This window comes from Cavia porcellus, unplaced genomic scaffold, assembly GCF_034190915.1.
Source record: "Cavia porcellus strain 051 isolate PalLab524CR breed Dunkin Hartley unplaced genomic scaffold, mCavPor4.1 scaffold_1, whole genome shotgun sequence".
Lineage (NCBI taxonomy): Eukaryota > Metazoa > Chordata > Mammalia > Rodentia > Caviidae > Cavia > Cavia porcellus.
Genome location: NW_026947484.1, coordinates 212,015,681 through 212,033,326, shown reverse-complemented (window position 1 = coordinate 212,033,326; position 17,646 = coordinate 212,015,681). Strand labels below are relative to the sequence as shown.

At 54.3% G+C, this 17,646-nt stretch overlaps 1 protein-coding gene across 3 annotated transcripts in view; it reads left to right on the top strand.

Moving 5' to 3' along the window:
* The window catches only part of Ttc7a (tetratricopeptide repeat domain 7A), a 130,089-nt gene that overhangs the window by 99,657 nt on the left and 12,786 nt on the right, over positions 1-17,646 (top strand). For all 3 annotated transcript variants that reach the window (XM_063229069.1, XM_003473072.4, XM_013155851.3), the window contains 3 exons: positions 7,603-7,719; positions 10,707-10,804; positions 12,386-12,520. In XM_063229069.1, the coding sequence (XP_063085139.1) occupies positions 7,603-7,719; positions 10,707-10,804; positions 12,386-12,520 (350 nt within the window). The remainder of the gene's footprint in view (positions 1-7,602; positions 7,720-10,706; positions 10,805-12,385; positions 12,521-17,646) is intronic.

Below are 17,646 nucleotides of genomic sequence, written 5' to 3'. Positions count from 1 at the left end.
GTCCTAAAGGTAGCCCTTCCTCTTAAGAGGCCCTGGAAAAATCTACCCTCAGGGTTTGTGTGTGTGTGTGTGTGTGTGTGTGTGTGTCTGTCGTCTGTCTGTTGAAGGAGTCAGTCTCCCGGGTGGAGCCTTATCCTGAGCCTCGAACTTTGGAGGAGGTGTTTAGGAGGTCCTTGTGGCCCTCTGTGTCCCTGTGCCTGCCCTTCTCCTTGCTGCTGTCCCTTGTCCCTGGCCAGGGACCCCTCCACCTCACTTTGATGTCTCCTCTGTCTACTACCTCTGCTGCAGGAATCCGAGTTGGGTGCCCAGCACACCCCAGGAGACCTTATTTCTGGAGGCCAGGGAGGGGAGTTTGTTCGGTATTTTAGAAAGAAATGAGCCAAGTATGGTGGCACACATCTACAATTCCAGCACTCAGGAGGCTGAGGCAGGAGGATTGGTGTGAGTTTGAGGCGAGCCTAGACTACATAAGCAAGTTCAAGGCCTGCCTGAATAATACAGTGAGACCTTGTCTCTAAATAAATAAATAAATAAATCCGGTCAGCTCACAGCCCTCATCCTGTTTTGTTGTTAATGTGTGCCATGTTCATTGGTCTTTTTTGTGTGCACATATGTGTCACTAAGGATTGAACCCAGGGCCTTCACACCCAGCTGTCCTTCTATTGTTTTGAGATAGGGTCCTGACAAGTCTCATAAGATGCCCAAGCTGGGATCAAACTTCAGGTCCTCCTCTCTCAGCTTCCTGCAGTGCTGGGATTACAACCATGTGCCACCGCACCCAGCTTGTGTTTATTGGTCTTTACAACACTGCTGTTATAATGGTAAGGAAGCTGAGCCGACAGGTGGCCAAGCAGGGACTAGAATCCAAGCCAACAGGCAGCTGGACAACCTGGCAGACAGCCTGGAGCTTGGCCAACAGCAGTAGCACTCCCAGCACTTGACCTGCATGGGCACTGCCGTAAGCAGGGACCCCACAATCCCCTCAGCCACCTACGAGGCATGGGAACTGTTTGCTGCTCTTCTTCCCATTTTAGGGATGGGGAAATGGAGCAGAGTATGCGTTGCACACAATAGGAACTGGGTAAATCAGAGCAGCAGGGCAAGCATGCATGGATTCCTTCACGAAGTGCCAGAGAATTGAACCCATGCTTAGCAAGCACTATATCATGGAACTACCTCTCAGCCCTTTTGTAAAAACTTTGAGGCAAGGTTTTACTAAACTGCACAGACTGGCCTGAGACTTGTGATCCTCCTGCCTCTGCCTCCCAAGTGGTTAGGGTTACGGGCAGATGCATTTATTTCTATACAAGGTCAGGACCAAGAGCTGTTTTACTTCTGTTCTACAAGTAGGAAACTGAGTCCCTGAGAAGTTCAAGGCCAGTGCCGAGAAGAGGGACATCGGCACAAGTATTGAGTGTTGCTGTCTGTTGCTTGAGTGCATCTCAGTGTGGCCCAGTGCTGAGTGCAGGCCCTGGCCTCCTGGCCTCCTGGCCAGGCAGAGAGACTTTCCAGAGGCGTGGGCACCTGACTCAGAGAATAACCCGCTTTTTCACTCAATTATGTGTTTTCTATAAAAATGGAACTCTTCATTAAAACAGCAAGGCATGGCCATCAGCTGGTATTACTACTTGCGGTCCTTTAAAGAGATAATAGGCCCTCTGAACATTTGCCACACCTGCTGTTACCCTTTACCTCCCAGGGAGGACAGGAGCCAGGGGAGCAGAGAGAGCTGCTGCTGGGCCTCAAGCACTGCTGGACTGGAGGGCAGGGCACTCTGGCTGAGCTTCCTGCGAGTTGCTCTGACCCTGGAAACACTCTTGGCTCTCTGGCCTGGGGAGTCTGTGACTCAGTGTCCTCCTTGTGCTTCAGCACAGGTTTGTTGAGGGATGAGGTAACTCAGCTCCTGCCCAGGTGCATGTAAGACCTGGTGGGAGACAGGTGTGAGGTGACAGCTATGTTTCTCCAGCAGGCACTATGGCAGGCATTGGCCTTATAGTGTCCATTGCCCTCTGACCTTCCAGCAGCTTCCCCAGCTGCATCATTACTAGCCTGCTTTGCAGACGAGGCAGTGTGTTCAGGGAGGCTGAAGTGTCTAGTGTTCCGTCTCCTGCTGGACTGGGGAGTGAGCCAGGGGGTAGAGGTGGCTTCCTCAGGTCTGTGACAGTCATCACATTGGAGTGTCTTTAAAGTGGGTGCTGAGTCATTTTAAACATGTGAAAGTGAAAACGTGGACTTGAACCTTCTTCCCTGCAGCCAGCTGTGCACCACCAGCACAAGAGAAGGCGCCAGGCTAAGTAGCCGTGAGGGCATGTGGGGGACAGAGGATTGCAGCCTCTAGTATGGAGAGAGATGGAATAACCTCTGACCCCAGCATAGTGTTTGTTTAACCAGAGACATCTCCAAAAAATCCCATTTATAAAAGAATTCTTTTTGTTTTAAAGAGCGTTCAGAAAGACTATGCTCACCAGTTCTGAAGAGGTTCACTCTAAAGTCTTACGTCTTTATAGCAATGGAAGGAAATTGTCTCTGCCTCAAAATGGGAAGAGCTCCAAGTCTTAATCCTTTTGACAAATAATTAGCAGTCTAATCCTGCCCTGGGAGTAGGCCTGGGAGAGAGGGAGGAAGAGGAGAGATGCCAGCATTTTCTCGGGAAACTTCCTCCTTAGCTGCTGGCCAGAGCAAGTGGGAAGGTCAGCTGAGAGCCTGCCTGTGTCCCCGGGGCCAGAGTGTGGGTTCCTGCCTCTGACCAGAGCACAGGGGCGGGTGAGGTGGGCAATTACAATGCGGCTGCTGCAGGCCTGGCACTGTTCTCCAAAGGGCTGAGCTCCTTCTTGGAAGTCTGTGCCATGGCTCCTGCTGGCACCAGACATGCACATCTGGAGGTTTGAACCAGTCCTTGGGGAGTGGCAGGAATAAGGCACATCCCCAGACCTGGCGTCTCATTCTGTGGGACAGGCACTGTGTGTTTGTGCCAACCTTGCTGTCGCCCTCCCCAGGGGACACCCACCCATGTACCTGCCTCAGAAGCCACAGTGTGTCCAGGCTCCAGCTTCCTCAGTGTCTGCTCCGTGCCCGCACCCTGGTCACAGCTGGGGATGCTTGCCCAAAACTTGGTGGTAGGGCCTGTGGGGCTTCTGGAAACCCCAGAGCCCAGCCTACACACTCCTGTGTAGAATCCAGCAGGCTATTGGTTCAGGGGGCCGAGTCTGGAGCACCAGTGACCACGGTCTAGAGGACTGAATCACAGTTGTCCTGCAGTTCACATGTTTTCAAGACAGCCTCATGGGAGGTCTCAGGCATGTAATTTCTCCTCTTTCAAGGCATGGAACCAACGATGTGCCTGGGTGGGTGGCAGCAGAGACTTGGTCTGGGGCTTCCAACTGCTCAGCCAGTGTCTCTTCACTCTAGGTGCCATCAAGGACCACATCCCTGTCCTAGAACACTCTTGAGAGAGTGCTAGAATATTGGAGGGCCACTGGATATGTTTCCCAGTCTCACACTGTCCTCAGTTACACTTTGATTATTGCTCCATGGCTGTCCCCTCAGATGGAGACACACCCCTGCATGCACACCCCTGTTGGGAGGAGCCAGACACCTGCACACCCTGGCTGTGGCACACTGCTCCTTCTCCAGGCCTGTCACACGTGGAAGCTAGCTTTGCTGTGGATGGTTTGGGATGGACACACCTGGCACAGGCTCTTCCACAGCTGTGAGGACTTGAGTAGGGGGATGAGCAGGCCCCCTGAGGTCAGCACTGAGCAGCATGGTGGGGAAAACAGGCAGGGCCCTGTGCTGGAGGTGTGTACCTTCCAGGTAGGACACATGGCAAGATAAATGTAGGGTCACCACCTGTCCAGGACTAACAACGCTTTGTTTCTAGAGTGCCATTTTAAAAACGTTTGCTAGGAGCTTATCTTCATTATCAAACTCCTATGCATCTATACATGGAAAGAGGGAATGTAATGAGCCACAACTGAATGCAGTCCTAGACACCAGAGAAGAGCCAAGATGGGCATTACCTGGGGGCTTCTTGAGGGAAAACGTGGCTTCAAGATTAAAATGGTGGTTGGTTGGTTTGTTTGGTTTTTTTGAGACTCTTACTATGTAGTTCAAGCTGACTTTGAACTCACTATGTAGTCCAGGCTGGCCTCAAACTCACAGCAACTCTGACTCAGCCTTCAGAATAGTGAGATCACAGTGCATGCCACCACACCCAGCCTTTGGTTTGGTTTGGTTTGGTTTGGTTTGGTTTGGTTTGGTTTGGCTTGGTTTGCTCTGAGACAAGGTTTCATTTTATAGTTCAGGTTGTCTTTGAACTGTGTAGCCCAGGCTGGCCTGGAACTCACAACAGTCCTCCTGCCTCAGTATCCTCAGTGCTGGAATTATAGGCATGCACAAGCATACCAGGCTTTCATTTTGTTTTTGAGACAGGGTCTTGCTATGTAGTCAGGCTGGCCTTGAATTTGGGATTCTCCTGTCTCGGCCTCCTGAGTGCTGGGATCATTAGGCATGTGCTCCTACACCTAGTTAGAGTTGTAGTTTTGTTTTGTTTTTAATGTTTCAGACTCCTTTATCCAACTGGCATTTTAAACTTGTCCTGTATGTAAAACAGGTGAGAAGGGCTGGGCTTGGCCATGTTGCCCCACCTGGGAAACTGTGTTCTACAGCCAGAGCTCTAACCATTCCCGGCCGGTTCTGTGCGGGCTCAGTATAAACCTCAGGTGTGAAGTGGGCTGCAGCCACTCATCGCAGTGGTCAGGAGGGGAGAGAGGGGAGCCTGAGTTTCCACAGTGCTGGGTTTTTATAGAAGAGCCGGGAGCATTTGCTGACCTCTGTGAGCCAGAAATGCTCAGAATTAACTCAGAGGCAAGCCAGCAGGCATGCAAATGGCCACATCCAGATGCAGTGACAGCTGTCCCGAAGGTCCAGCCCTCAAGGGAACGCACAGAGAAAGTCAGAGGGGGACATCTGGCCAAGAGTTGACCCGGTATCTGAGGGGGAAGGTGAGTTCTTGCGGAGAGAGTGAGCAGAGCAGGCTCAGGTCTCAGGTCTGGGCTGAGGCTCAGGAAGGTGCAGAGGCCTGTGTGAGCAGCCTAAGGTCATGGTGGGAATAGGGGGTAGGGAAGATAGAGTGGACCTGGAAGGCATAAACATCCCCTGAGTGCTGGGACTCCTTTATGAACAGTAGCCAAGGGCCCTACAGGACGATCTCTGGCAGAGCTCAGCCCCAGACCAAGGAAGCACCTCAGCTGGGGCCCAGGATCCGGGTGTGGCGAGCAGACCATTGTGACTGTTGGAGCACTTGCCCTGCTCAGAGCGGATGTGGTTGGGTTGAGAAATTCCACTCAGGGCCACTCACGCCAGTGGAATGTCAGCAGCCTCAAGGACGCAACACACTTTGATAGAAGCTACTAGGATGCCAGCTCAGCTTTCTGTTCCAAGCATGTGGTAAAGTCAGGTCTGCCAGGGATTATGCTGGCTCTCAAAGGCACCAGGGCAGCAGTGGGAAGGGGCTCCCGCCCAGAGAGGCTGCTGAGGAGGAGGCAGGTCTGCAGAGAACCAGGAATGCTGCAGGGCAGGTCTGCTCTGTAGTTGTCCCCACCCAGCCTGGTCAGGTTAGAGTCACCTGCCCAGGGACTCTGCTGCCCTTGGCCTGTGCTTCCTGGCCTCACCACTGCTCTCTGCTGTGACCTCACGCACCTCCATGGTCTCTCCCCCGCTGCCAGCCACAGCCCACCCACCCTCCTCATCACAGCAGCTGCAGTGAGACCTCATCTCTCTTCTTTCCTAGCACTGAGTCTGATCCAAAAATACAGTACTTGATTCCCTGGGCAACTTGACATTTATAGCACTCTAATTGTTACCTTGAAGACAGAAATTGTGTCTTCTCCTTCATATTCCTGAGAGCAGAGAGACCTAATACTGTGGAGCACTGGACCCTTCAGGAATCTGGAAAAAGACACTGGGGCTGCAGAACCAGGCCTCCCCAGACGCTGCCCACTTTGAGCTCCTGCTGTGCAGCCACTGTGGGGACCCCACTTTCTACCCTGGGGCCTCAGAGGCCAGCTGTGGGTCATGTGTTGTTCCTGAGGGGTGCAGAAGAGTGGGAAAGGGTGGATTTAAAGTCAGCACTGGGCAGCAGTGAAAATGGAGAGCAGAAGCCATGTATGTGGGAGGTGTTCTCTGCCAGCAAGTCGCAGTTTAGGAGAAGGAGCGAAAAGAAAGACACAGGAAAACCTGGAGGCCCAGATCTCCTGCAGAGGAAAGGGAGGCCCCACCCCAGCCGAGGAGGTGACAGGAGCAGCTCCCTTCTGCAGCCTGGGCGATCCGGGGCTAGAACCTCGGTGCAGTGGGCCAGCGTGGGCCATACTTCTGCACAGGCAGTGACCAAATTCAGGGCCTTATCGCCAAGTCGGTTCACTCAGCAGTGGTGCTGAGTCCGCTTGACGAGGTGCAGCCACAGCCCTGAGTGGGCCATGTGCTCTCCAGGGTGCCCAGGGAACTGCCATCTGGGTCAGTGCTGTTGAGTTGGCTGTGCTGACAGTGGGTGGAAGATAGCAGCTGCTGGGAGCTCTCCTCCAGCACTCCTAGACCTCCCCAGCACCCAGAGGAGCAGCCTGTGCACTGGCAGGGTCTCCGCCTCCCCCAACTTGTCCCTAGCAGGTGTTCTGACACAGCATTGGCTCTCCCTGCTGGATCTCTGCCCCCCCCCCGCCATCCTGCCTGTCACTCACTGTAAGGGCACATCCTCCACCCATCCTGACTCAGGATGTTGGCATTTCAAGTTGAGGGTCTGAAGCTACTGTCATGGTACAGCAACTGTCCCTCAGTGGGAGTTAAATAGGGTTTCATATCGCTTTAATCCTCTTACCCAAGGGAGCTGGCTATCATCTTAGGAAATTCAAGGAAGAACTTTAATAAAGTGTAACAGGAACATTGAGCGAATTCAGGGTTAGACAACAAAATCTGCAGTCCAGTTAGATGCAGTAGGCTGGCAAGGGAGGAAAGAGATGGCCTTGTGATGGCCTGAGTATTGATGGCCTGCATGGCCTCCTTTATTGAAATACATTCTGGGTGCATCTTACCAGGCCCTAACCTGGGCCTTGTGGCCCAGAAGTACAAAGCACTGCTGGGTGTCCATGGCCTAGGGCCCTCTTGGCCAAGAAAGTAGGAAGGGGCCAGGCACGGTTGGTGCATTCCTTTAATCCCAGCACTTGGAAGCCTGAGGCAGGAGGATCATTGCGAGTTCGAGACCAGTCTGAGCTACAAAGTGAGCCCAAGGCCAGCCTGAACTGCATAGTGAGACCCTGGCTCAAAAAGACAAAAAAGGAGGAAGGCAGAGCCAACTGGGAACACCTGACTGCCTGAGAGGGTGAGCAGGATGCTGTAGGATTCGGGGACAGCGATATGAACAGGAAAGGCACTGACAAATGCAGAGGAGCGCCTCCTGCTTTACCTGTGAAGATAGGGAGCCACTGAAAACAAGTGGTCTGAGGGTGTGGCAGAGGCACTCCGGACGCTGCCGGAGTGAGTGGCAGAATCCTCCAGACGCGTCCTGAGAGGAAGTCTGGCTGGGCCTGCTGACGGCTGCTCTCTCTGCAGCCTCCTGTTCACCAAGGTGAAGCTGCAGCAGGTGCTGAAAGGCCCGGAGGAAGCTCTCGTGACCTGCAGGCAAATGCTACAGCTGTGGCAGACTCTGTACAGCTTCTCTCAGCTCGGGTAAGTGGCTGTCATTGTCCCCAGGGTTGGCAAAGGGTGGGAACAAAGTGCAAGTTGTGGTTGCCAGGGTAACAGTCCTCAGCTGAGTGACCACAGCACCTGGCAAGTTAGGGACGGTGAGGATAGTTGGAGGAGAGGCTGGAACTTCACGTTCACGTGATGCAGGTTTAACTTCTTGGCGGTCCTCCAGGACACGTGTGATGACCACATGTAGGAAGCTGAAGTTCAGAGTGTTACAGAGGTAGAGAAATTGTCACTGAGCACCTGAACCAAGTCCGAGGCTTGTCACTGTATCTGGTGAGCCTGCCACTTAACTGATTTTATTATCAGCCCAGAAATAAAACTAACTCAGAGTTACATCCCTGGTTAGTGACACTGGTAGTCCTGGGACTTGAACCTGGGCTTCCTGGCCCCAGCTGTCGAGCTGTCACTTCTTTTGTGGGTCTGTTTGGAGGCTAGAAGAAGAAAAGGCAAGGTCCCGAGGAGCAGGACACACATGTCCCACCTGAATCTGCAGAAAGTCTGTTCAGACCTATGCAATGTTCGGGCTCGGCGGGTGCAGCTCAGAGGGACAGGGACAGGTTATCCTGAGGCAGGTCATTGTCTATTATTGAACATCTGAGGCCCTGCTCCCTTTTTCCAGGACTGTTGGCCATAGCACCGCCCTAAGGCCTCAGAAGGCGCCTGTCATGGGTATTTGCATGTTTGGGGTGGGGAACAGAAAGGGACAGAAGGCCTCCAGGCTTCCCAGAGGAACCTCCATCCTGCTGGAACTTGCAGAAGATTGTGCCCCAGGGAAATGGGACACAGTAAAACTCCAGCGCAAGATCATCCCTCCCTTCATGGCCTTGGGGCTGAGAGAGTCCAGAGCAGAACAGGTTCAGCAGTGGAAGCTACCAGAAGGAGGCTGTGGGAAGGGTGCTTTTCAGAAAGGTGTGGGGAGAAGGCTGAGATGAGGGCAGGGTCTGTCTGGTATGAGAAGACCTTAATTTACCTGCCCTTCTGCCCTCTGGCTGTGGCAGAGAACCTGTTCCGGTACTGGCTGCTCCTTGTCTATGTCCTCCAGGATGGCAGGTTGCTTGCCCATCCAGGTAGCCTGACCTTGTGGGGCTACTTCAACCTGAAGCCAGAGCTCCCTGAGACCCAGCCTGTGCCTTCTTCTGGGCTGAAGGCTGCTGGACGCTCTCTCGGACTGGGGCAGTGGAGTTTGCCTCAAGGTTGCTTGACACAGTCTCTCACTCTTATCTATGACCTGAGAGCCTGATGGAACACATCCCAACCAGAAACCCCTGGGAACCTCTCCCAGGCAATTCCCCCATGGCTTCCTGACCCAGGGCAGGGCAGGGCAGGGCAGGGCAGGGCTCAGCCAAGCGGGCTGTCTAACACCGAAGCTGGATATGGGAACCTTCTGGCTTCCCGGAAGACAAGGAAGATTCTTCTCTATACATGGGGGCACAGATCAGAAACCAGGACTTATTATAGCCTAGTTTGGGGCAACTCGGAATCAGGACTGTAGTGTACACCCCTGGGGTCTGGCCTACCCCACCCTACCCAGCCAGCCTGTTGGACCTCTCACCAAAGTCCTTGGCATCTCCCATACTGTCTTCCCTGCAGTGGCCACACAGCTAACCTGATGACCCCGTCAGCCCCTAGGCCCCTCCTTCACAGGTCCACCAATCATCCAGCTTCAGCTGCTTTGGGTTAACTACTTGTTCAGCTTGGAATGTCTCCTCTCCCCATCTGGGTTTAATATTTGTCGTGCTAGGCATTGGCCTAGAAGTATGTGGCAAGCGGTCCCCAAGAGAAGCTGTTCTAGAGCCCTAGGAGCGGCCCCTTCGACAGATGGCAGAGAAAGCAGGAGGTGGGCAATATCTATGGGTCAGGAGCCTGGACAGGAAGGCAGGACTGTGCTAGGCCCCTGCCCAGGTGCTCAAGTTACTTTTAGGACAGTCTTGTGAGATATGATGCTTGTTTCCAGGAGAGAAAGGCACAGAAGGTCAATAGTCAAGGAGGGTTGGCGCCATGACTTTAACCTAGTGTCTCCCTGCGCTTCACCTGGGGGTCTGCTGGGAGGAGGAAGAGGGTGGGAGAGGGAGGAAACCAGCCCCGAGCCACTGCTTTGGTGAGCAGTGTTCTCTGCTGCCTGCTAACACGGCTGTGCATCTACAGGCACATGCTCGGAACAGTGTGAGCCTGAGGCAGGATGGCAAAGACACCTTAGACCCTGGCATTATTTGTAGGACCGTTGTCTTAGCCCCCTCAGAAGGGAAGATGCCTTCTGGCCCAGGTGCGGCTCCTCCTCTCAAGCCCTTTCTCTAAGTTGCATGCGGGTCAAGGGCAGCAGTCATTCCTGGCAGGGGAAGGGGCTGGCTGGGGCTGTGTGATCCTGGGAAGGATGCAGCAGCTCCACTGCCTTCCTGAGCTGGTGGTGCCTTCCTGCACCCAGCCCTCTCCCACTCTGAGAATAGAGTGCGGAGCTACAGGGACCTGAAGAACGGGGTGCGAGGCAAGGTAGGATCCTATGCTTGTTAATCTGCCACTCAGGGCCCTGCTGGTCCCCTTGGGTACCCCTGGCAGCTGGAGATAGGGGATCCCGTGGCAGGGAATGGCACTCTTTCCCTGGGGCAGGCTGGGTCATCTCTGGTGCCCTGCATATACCAGGCTTTCCCTGGAAGCTCTTCAGAGTGCCCATACTCTGCCTCGCACTCTGCTAGACATTGAGAGGGTCCAAAAGCCTTGCCCTGGCCTGTGACAGCATCTCACCCTGCCTGGTCTGAGTGGAGCAAGGAGATGACATGTAAGGTCCCTGTGCCAAACCTAGAGTGATAGGGGCTGATCTGCCCTGCTTCCCTGGTTACTTTGATCCTTCCCGGTTGTCCTGATTTGGACTGTCTGGACTGTCAGCGCCAGGGCCAGTCTGGAGTGAGGCCCCCTAGTTCTCCTGCCAGCCTGCTGTGTTACCACTCCTGCCCTGCCTTACCTTCCAGAGGCCTGGAGAAAGACAGCAGCGTGGGCGAGGGGCTCACCATGAAGAAACAGAGTGGCATGCATCTCACCCTGCCTGACGCCCATGATGCTGACTCAGGTAAGGATGTGCCCTACAGGCCACTGTTCATGTGGGCCCACAGCTCGCTGTCCGTACACACACAGAGGGCGACATCTGTTCAAACCCCCACTCCTCACCAATTGCCAAGGGCCTTGGTGCTGCAGTGCTGCCCTCAGACACCTAGCAGGTGGCCCTGGGGTAGATGGTAGGCATCTGGAGTGAGCAAGGGAGGGACCCTGCCTCCTGGGTGAGGGAAGGATGGAGGAGACTAGGGTGGCAGGGTGTCTTGGAGCAGAGGTGATTTCCCCTTAGGCCTGTGCTACAGGCCAGAGGCTGCCTAATACCACACGAATGAGTCAAACAGGAATGGGCCGAGCTCTTTTCATTGCTAAGCTCAAAGCTCAAAGCTGACTCTTCCTGGAAAACTTACCCTGAAACCCAAAGCTTGTGAAATTCAAATGAATCCAGGAACTGCAAACTTAACGTGTTGTAAGCCGAGGACCTGAGTAAAGCAAAACACCTTCTTCAAAGACACAAGAGGAATTAGTCATGGGAACAAAAGTGTAAGTGGGGCTGCTCTTAGTGGAGTTGCTCATTTCCTTCCTTCTGTGGACTGGAGCCAAGTTGCAAGGGATGGAGTTGCTTCCAGCAGCCATCCTAGCACGTGACCCTCAGCGGTCTGAGCTGCACGTGGACCTGCTGTCTCCAAGCAGGGACTTGTTAGTGTAGGGGTAGCCCCTTGACGTTAGGAGGCTCCTGGGGCAGTGATTTAGGGCAGTATGCACCCGAGTCTCATAAACCAAAATCATCTGTGGTTTGCACTCAGGTCTCCTGAGTTCCTGGAACCATTATTGCCTCTGAGGCACAAGAGAGAGTGCTCACATGTCACCTATGTGGAAACTACGGATACCAGCTTGTGTATTCGGACCGGGGCCCATGCCCCGCGGGTGCCACGGGAGAGGCTTTCCGAGGGCATGGGTCTCCCGGGAGCTGCTGCCCAGATACTCTTCACTTTACAGCCTCGCGTCGCCCCTTCGCACATGGAGGCTAATGTGCGCTTATGAAAGCAGCAAAAGGAGAAACGGGGAGTCTCACCACCCAGACCTTAGCAAACGGCACTTCAGGCTTTTCCCATGCATGCCCATGTTTACTTTTTGTGAAAACATGATTGTTTTCCTCTGTAACTTGCTGGTTCGCACTGTCTATAATGTGATCATGCTTCCATACCATGGGTGCCTCACATGTATTCATTGTCACTATAATGACTGCAGTGTCTCTGATGGTTATACCTTTGCTTATTTTTAATTATCCCTATTGTTAATGCTCAGGTAATTTCTATTTCCAATATTATGGAGAGGAGTTGAACAAGCATCTTGGCTGACATTCATGGCTGTTTTCCTTAGAGATATGTTCCCGCAGGATTTGTTGCCTGCTTGCACCCTACGAACCTTCCCCCTGCAGCTGCGGGGGAGGGTAGGCAGTGGGTTCTCCCTTGTGGATCTGTGAGCTATTTGCCAGCTGCCAGCCCCTGCCACCCTGCCCTGGCCCCCGTCCCTCTCTGTCCCTGTGGAACTGGCATCCTGACCCTGCTGCTCAGCCCCACACCCTCTTGCTCTGCAGGCTCTCACCGGGCATCATCCATTGCAGCCTCTCGGCTAGAGGAGGCCATGTCAGAACTGACCATGCCCACGTCAGTCCTGAAGCAGGGCCCCATGCAGCTGTGGACAACGCTGGAACAGATCTGGCTTCAGGCTGGTGAGTGCCTACTGCAACCCACCAGGCCTGCCCTGGAATGGGGGTAGGGAGGTGGTACAGGGTACTTGTGCAGTCAGGACCCTGGCAAAGCAGAAGCAAGCTCTTCTGCTTTGCTTATCTCAAGCAGGTCACCTAGGTGTGTGGCTCTGGGTGTCCTTCTTGGCCCAGTGCAGAGCATGCATGTCTCCCTACCTGGCAAAGGTTTTTGGCAGCAAACACAACTGGGAGGGAGTTTGAGGTTGGGACAATCCCCACCAATGGACTAGAGGTCTGGTAGCCCAGAGACTAACGTCCAGGTGGCAGTCCCTTGCAGTCACCAGCTGGCACCCTTGCCCCTGTGGCTGGTGAATGCTGGGAGGCTGGTGTCAGGAAACCCTGACTTTGGTGTCACACAGACTGGCCGGTGCCTGATGCAGAGTGCACTGATGTGCAGAGCGACCAACGTGGCTTGTAGCAGGTGCTCCCTGAGGGGTGCTTGGCTTCCCATCGGTGGAGGCAGAGGCCATATGAGGTGCAGGCAGAGTGGCCTGTGCTCAGCTTAGTGAGGATGTGCTGCAGAGTGTTTGACAACTGGATGATAGTTCAGGAGGTGGATTAGTGTAAAAAGGAAGAAAATCAGTGCCAAGGGTGTTTAGTGTCTGAATAGAATAAATGGCAGCAAAAGAATGGAGGGGAAGCTGAGGGATCATGCAGAAGGCCAAGCTTGCAATTGGGGTGGGGCTGCAGTCCTCGGGGAGCTGGAGGAGAAGGATGGTGGATCAGGCTGCAGAAGGTGCTCATTACCTCAGCTCTGAGGTCTTCCTTCGCATGTTCTGCACATACGGCCACATTAATATGCAGCACGCCCCTGCGCTCCCCATGCAGGTTCTGAATATGGGAAAAACATTCTTTTGGACCAGGATCCACAGAAAGGCTAGACCTGGAAGCATTTTCATAATGCAAATACTGCTCCACTTAGCATCTCAGGTCCCTCAGGATGCCAGGAAGATTGGGGAGGGGGAGCAGCACAGCTTGTGGATCATAAGTAGGAGGAATATTGAAACCAGAGAATAATAAACAAGCCTCATTCTAGGCCAAGATTCTCTTGCCATCTCCCAAGATGTGGAGCCATCTGGACTCTCCAGGGGCAGAAGGGAACCCCGGCCCCGCCTGTGTGCATGGGGTGGGAATAGCACCCACGTGGGGCCTCTGTACTTCCCAAGGCCTCTCCCAGGGAACATTCGCCATGTTCACTGCCATGGGTACATCCCAGCCCTGCTTGCAGTTCTGCTTGTGGTGCTGGCCTGTGCTGCTGTCAGGTAAAAGGCCTTCCCCAAACCTGTCGTTAGACCAGGACACATTGACATAAACATGCCTGGCAGTAAGTTGCATATTGGTCTTTCTTCTGTGGACATTATCCTGGATGTCACATATCGAATGCTTGGACACTGTGCCAGGTGATGGCTGGGCAGGGTAATGTTAGGAGGCAATCTGGGTGCAGGTACAGACCCAGGATTGCAGGGCCTTACACAGCGTACATGTAATTTCTTTTTCATGTAACCAGACGTGACAACCTCAGCTGGGATGACAGCTCTGCTGTCCCTAGGGTGTTGCTCTTACGCATGTGATACAGATGGTTCCCTGTCACATTCACATTCCAGGGTGTAAATGGGAAAAGAGGGAGAAGCTCCCCAAAAGGACATAGCTTGGAATTTACATACATGGCTTCCCCTGGGGAATCATTGGCCAGAACTCCACTATTTATTACCCTAACTGCAAAGGACTCCAGCAGATAGCATTATTATGGGTGCCTATATATCCTTTTTTTTTGAGACAGAGTCTTGCTATAAAGTTAAGGCCGGTCTTGAACTCACTGTGTAGCCTAGACTGACCTCAAACTCATGGTGACACTCCTGCCTCCACCTCCTGAGGATCATATGCGTGCACCGTGCCCAACTCCTTAGGTCCCATTAAAAATCAAGGCATCCATGGGCATGGTAGCACATATCTGAAATCCCAGCTACTCGGGAAGTTGAAGCAGGAGGATTCGAAGCCTGGGAATTCTTGCTAAATTTAGTAGGACTGTGTTCAAAATTTAAAAGGGACCCGTGGATGTAGCTCAGTGCAAAAGTGCTGGGAAACCAGCATGTACAAAGCCTTAAATCACAAGAAGGGGCAGAAGGGGCGCGGCATAGACTGCTGCATAAGGGCCATTCACTGTAAGCATTCGAGAACTCTGGGGCAGTCTGTACCCCATGAGCTCTCCCCTCCTAGGCTGCTGTCAGCATCAGCATCTAAGCACTTGCTGGGAAAGGGCAGCCAGGGCCAGGTTACCAAGGCCACGACTTCTCCCTGTGCTGCCCCATCTGTCACAGGCTCAGCACACTGTCCTCAGCATCCCCACTCCATCCCTAGTCATGGTTCTACCAGCTGCCACAAATTTATAGGAAGGGAAAGAGATCCCTTCATCATTTTGGAGTAAGCTAATCTCCCTGGTTTGGTTCAAGATAAAATTGCAGTTCAATCTGTTTTGGCAGAAAGTTCCGTCATGAAGCCAACTCTGGTTGGGAAAAATCACTTCCTTCCTCTCCCAGCTCTCACCCTCCGCCCTGCCCCTCCCCAGCTCCCTCCTCCTCAGCCCTCTGTACCAGCCACAGGCAGGGAGAGAGGCCTCCGCTTAGACAGTAGGGCTGTGAGGTGAGGCCGCCGGGCCCCTCTGGTCCTCCAGGGCCCAGAGAGGTGCTTTGTACCCCAGCAAGAGTGCTCCCCACCCTGCTGTCAAGCTGACAGTGCCAGCAAGGGGGAGCTGGACCGAGGGTGCAGCTCGGGACTCCCTGTGCCTGTGGGGAGCTGGCCTGAGCTATCTAGGGCCACTTCATGCTGTCTGGACAGTGGCACTCTAGTTCCTTAGGTGCCCAGTCCGCGGGTGCAAGTCACTCAGCTGAGGGCTGTGCACACTGGGCAGCTGTGGCCGAAGCAGGTGTTATGTTACAGATCACAGTGAGGGGGAAGCAGGCTCTCACCCTGGTCTTGCCTGCTCTCCTACTTTTAGGCCCTTCTTTGCTCTTCATTCTTCCCTTTCTTTGTTCTCCCCTCTTTTCCAGCGCCACCCCCTCCAGTACCTTCTTCCCACATCCTCTCCATCCCTTGCTGTGAGGTTCCCTCCTTTCTCCTCACAGTCGCCTGTCTGCAAGAAGCCCCATGTGGCCCCTGACCCTCAGCACCTCTAGATTCTCTGTGTGACTCTTTCCCCCTTCCGGCTCCTTTATTCTGGGTGTCCATATGTCCTGCTGGTCTATTCCAAGCGCGTCAGGGGGTGGTGCTTGTTTCTCTGTTTCCTTTGGGGGTCACCAAAACTGCTCACACTGGGGCTCAAGCTTAGCCAAGGCAGATTCCTTCTGGGGCCTAATGTATTTCCCTCTGGCCCTAAGCGTCTTTGAACTCTTAAATCCACATGGCTCCCTCTCTTCTCTTTCTTCTTTTTTCTCTTTCCCTTTTCCTAGTTCTTGGGGTATAGTCTCTGCACAGCTTACCTGGGGAGGCCCCAAAAGGTGGCTCTGAACCCCCAGTTTCTGGGCTTCTCTGGCCTGGGTGAGGCCCACCCGCCCTCCGGGGGCAGAGAGCCTGGGCTCCAGCAAGAAGAGCAGAAAGCCGGGAACCAGCTCTGGGCACAGGGTTAGACCGAGATGCCTCAGAGAAAAGCAGTAAAAGCGACTCTTGCAAAGCTCCAGGGAGCAGATGTTTTCCATTTGTAGCCTGTGGTGAGAAAGCACAGAGGGATGAGGGGATGGGGAGAGAGCTGAGGGGAAGAAAACCAACCAGGGGGGCAGGCCAGAGAGGAGGCTGGGGGGCAGGCAAGAAGGATGAGGGCAGAGTAAGGAGCCAAGATTCCTCAGGGCCTCTGACACCCGGGATCCTGCGCCGAGGCCCTGTCAGCGAGGTGCCAGACAGGGAAAAACCAGGGCAGCCTGTGCTCGTCCAGCCCCGGCCAGGCTAGGCCAGGATGGGTGTGGGCAGCCCTGGGCCAGGTGCCAGGCTGGGAAGGGAGGATCCAGGCAGCAGTGGGCACAGTGCCATGGGCTACTCCTGCAGCCACGGCTGACTGGTCGCGAGCACCATGTTTGGTAAAGCAGTGCGTAGGAGCCGGGGCATCTGCCTGGGGCACTGAGGCCAGGAAGTGGAGGTGCACATCAGGCCCCAGGCCTCACACTGGACCCTGGACCTGTGTGGCTGTGTGCAGTGTGGCCAGAGCCCTGGGAGACCTCTGCTCTGTGTCATCTGGCTTCCTAAGAGTCAGAGTAGCCCTCCATGTCCTGAGGGCACGTTTCTGGTGTTTGGCCCCTCAGTGAATCACAGGGCCTGGCTCTCCTGCCTGAAATCTGTTGGTGCGGATGCACTCGTTGGAGTTCCCAAGGGAAGGTCCAGGGGCAGAGCTGTGAGGGCTCAGGAGCCAGAGCAGTGAGTTGTAAACAGCTTAATGAGCCGTGCCCTGGCCGAGTGGGCCTAGCCCCAAGTGCAGGCATGGAGAGCCTGAGCTCTGAGCCCTCAGCGGAGCTGAGCTCTTGCTGATGGGGGATGCAGCCTGAAGCACGGGTGTGGGGGCAGCCTCCCCCCCACAACACTCATCAGCCATAGGCCTCCTGCCTCCCCCTCCTTCTCCTGCGAGCCTGAGGAATCTGCCACAGTGATCTCCATTCTCTTCTCTGCCAGTGATGCCTTCTCCAGAAAGGCCTCCTGACCATGCTGACCCCTTAAGTGCCTGTAACACCCTCAGTTGGCACTTGTCACTTCACTGCCCCAGGCTCAAGTAGTTCAGGGACTTAGACCCCCACTCCCATCCCGTTCTTTCTCCTTCTCTCGGGAAGACCAGGCGTACAGTCCATAGCTCCCTATTGGACACTCAGTTACCAAGGCAGCCTGTTCAGAGCTCCTAGCTGCAGCTCAACAGCAGAACAGAGGAGGAAACCTAAAGCAGCAAGAGCGAAATCCCCAAGCCCTGGGCCAGCCCTGAGTACAGCCCTGGGCTCAAAGCCCATCCCTGGGCTTCGCTTTACTGTGCTGTCTGCCTTGGGAGTCTCCTTGTTAGCCCGTCTCTGGGGACAGGAATCTGCCCTCCGCCTCTGCCCACATATCCTGGGAGCCGGATT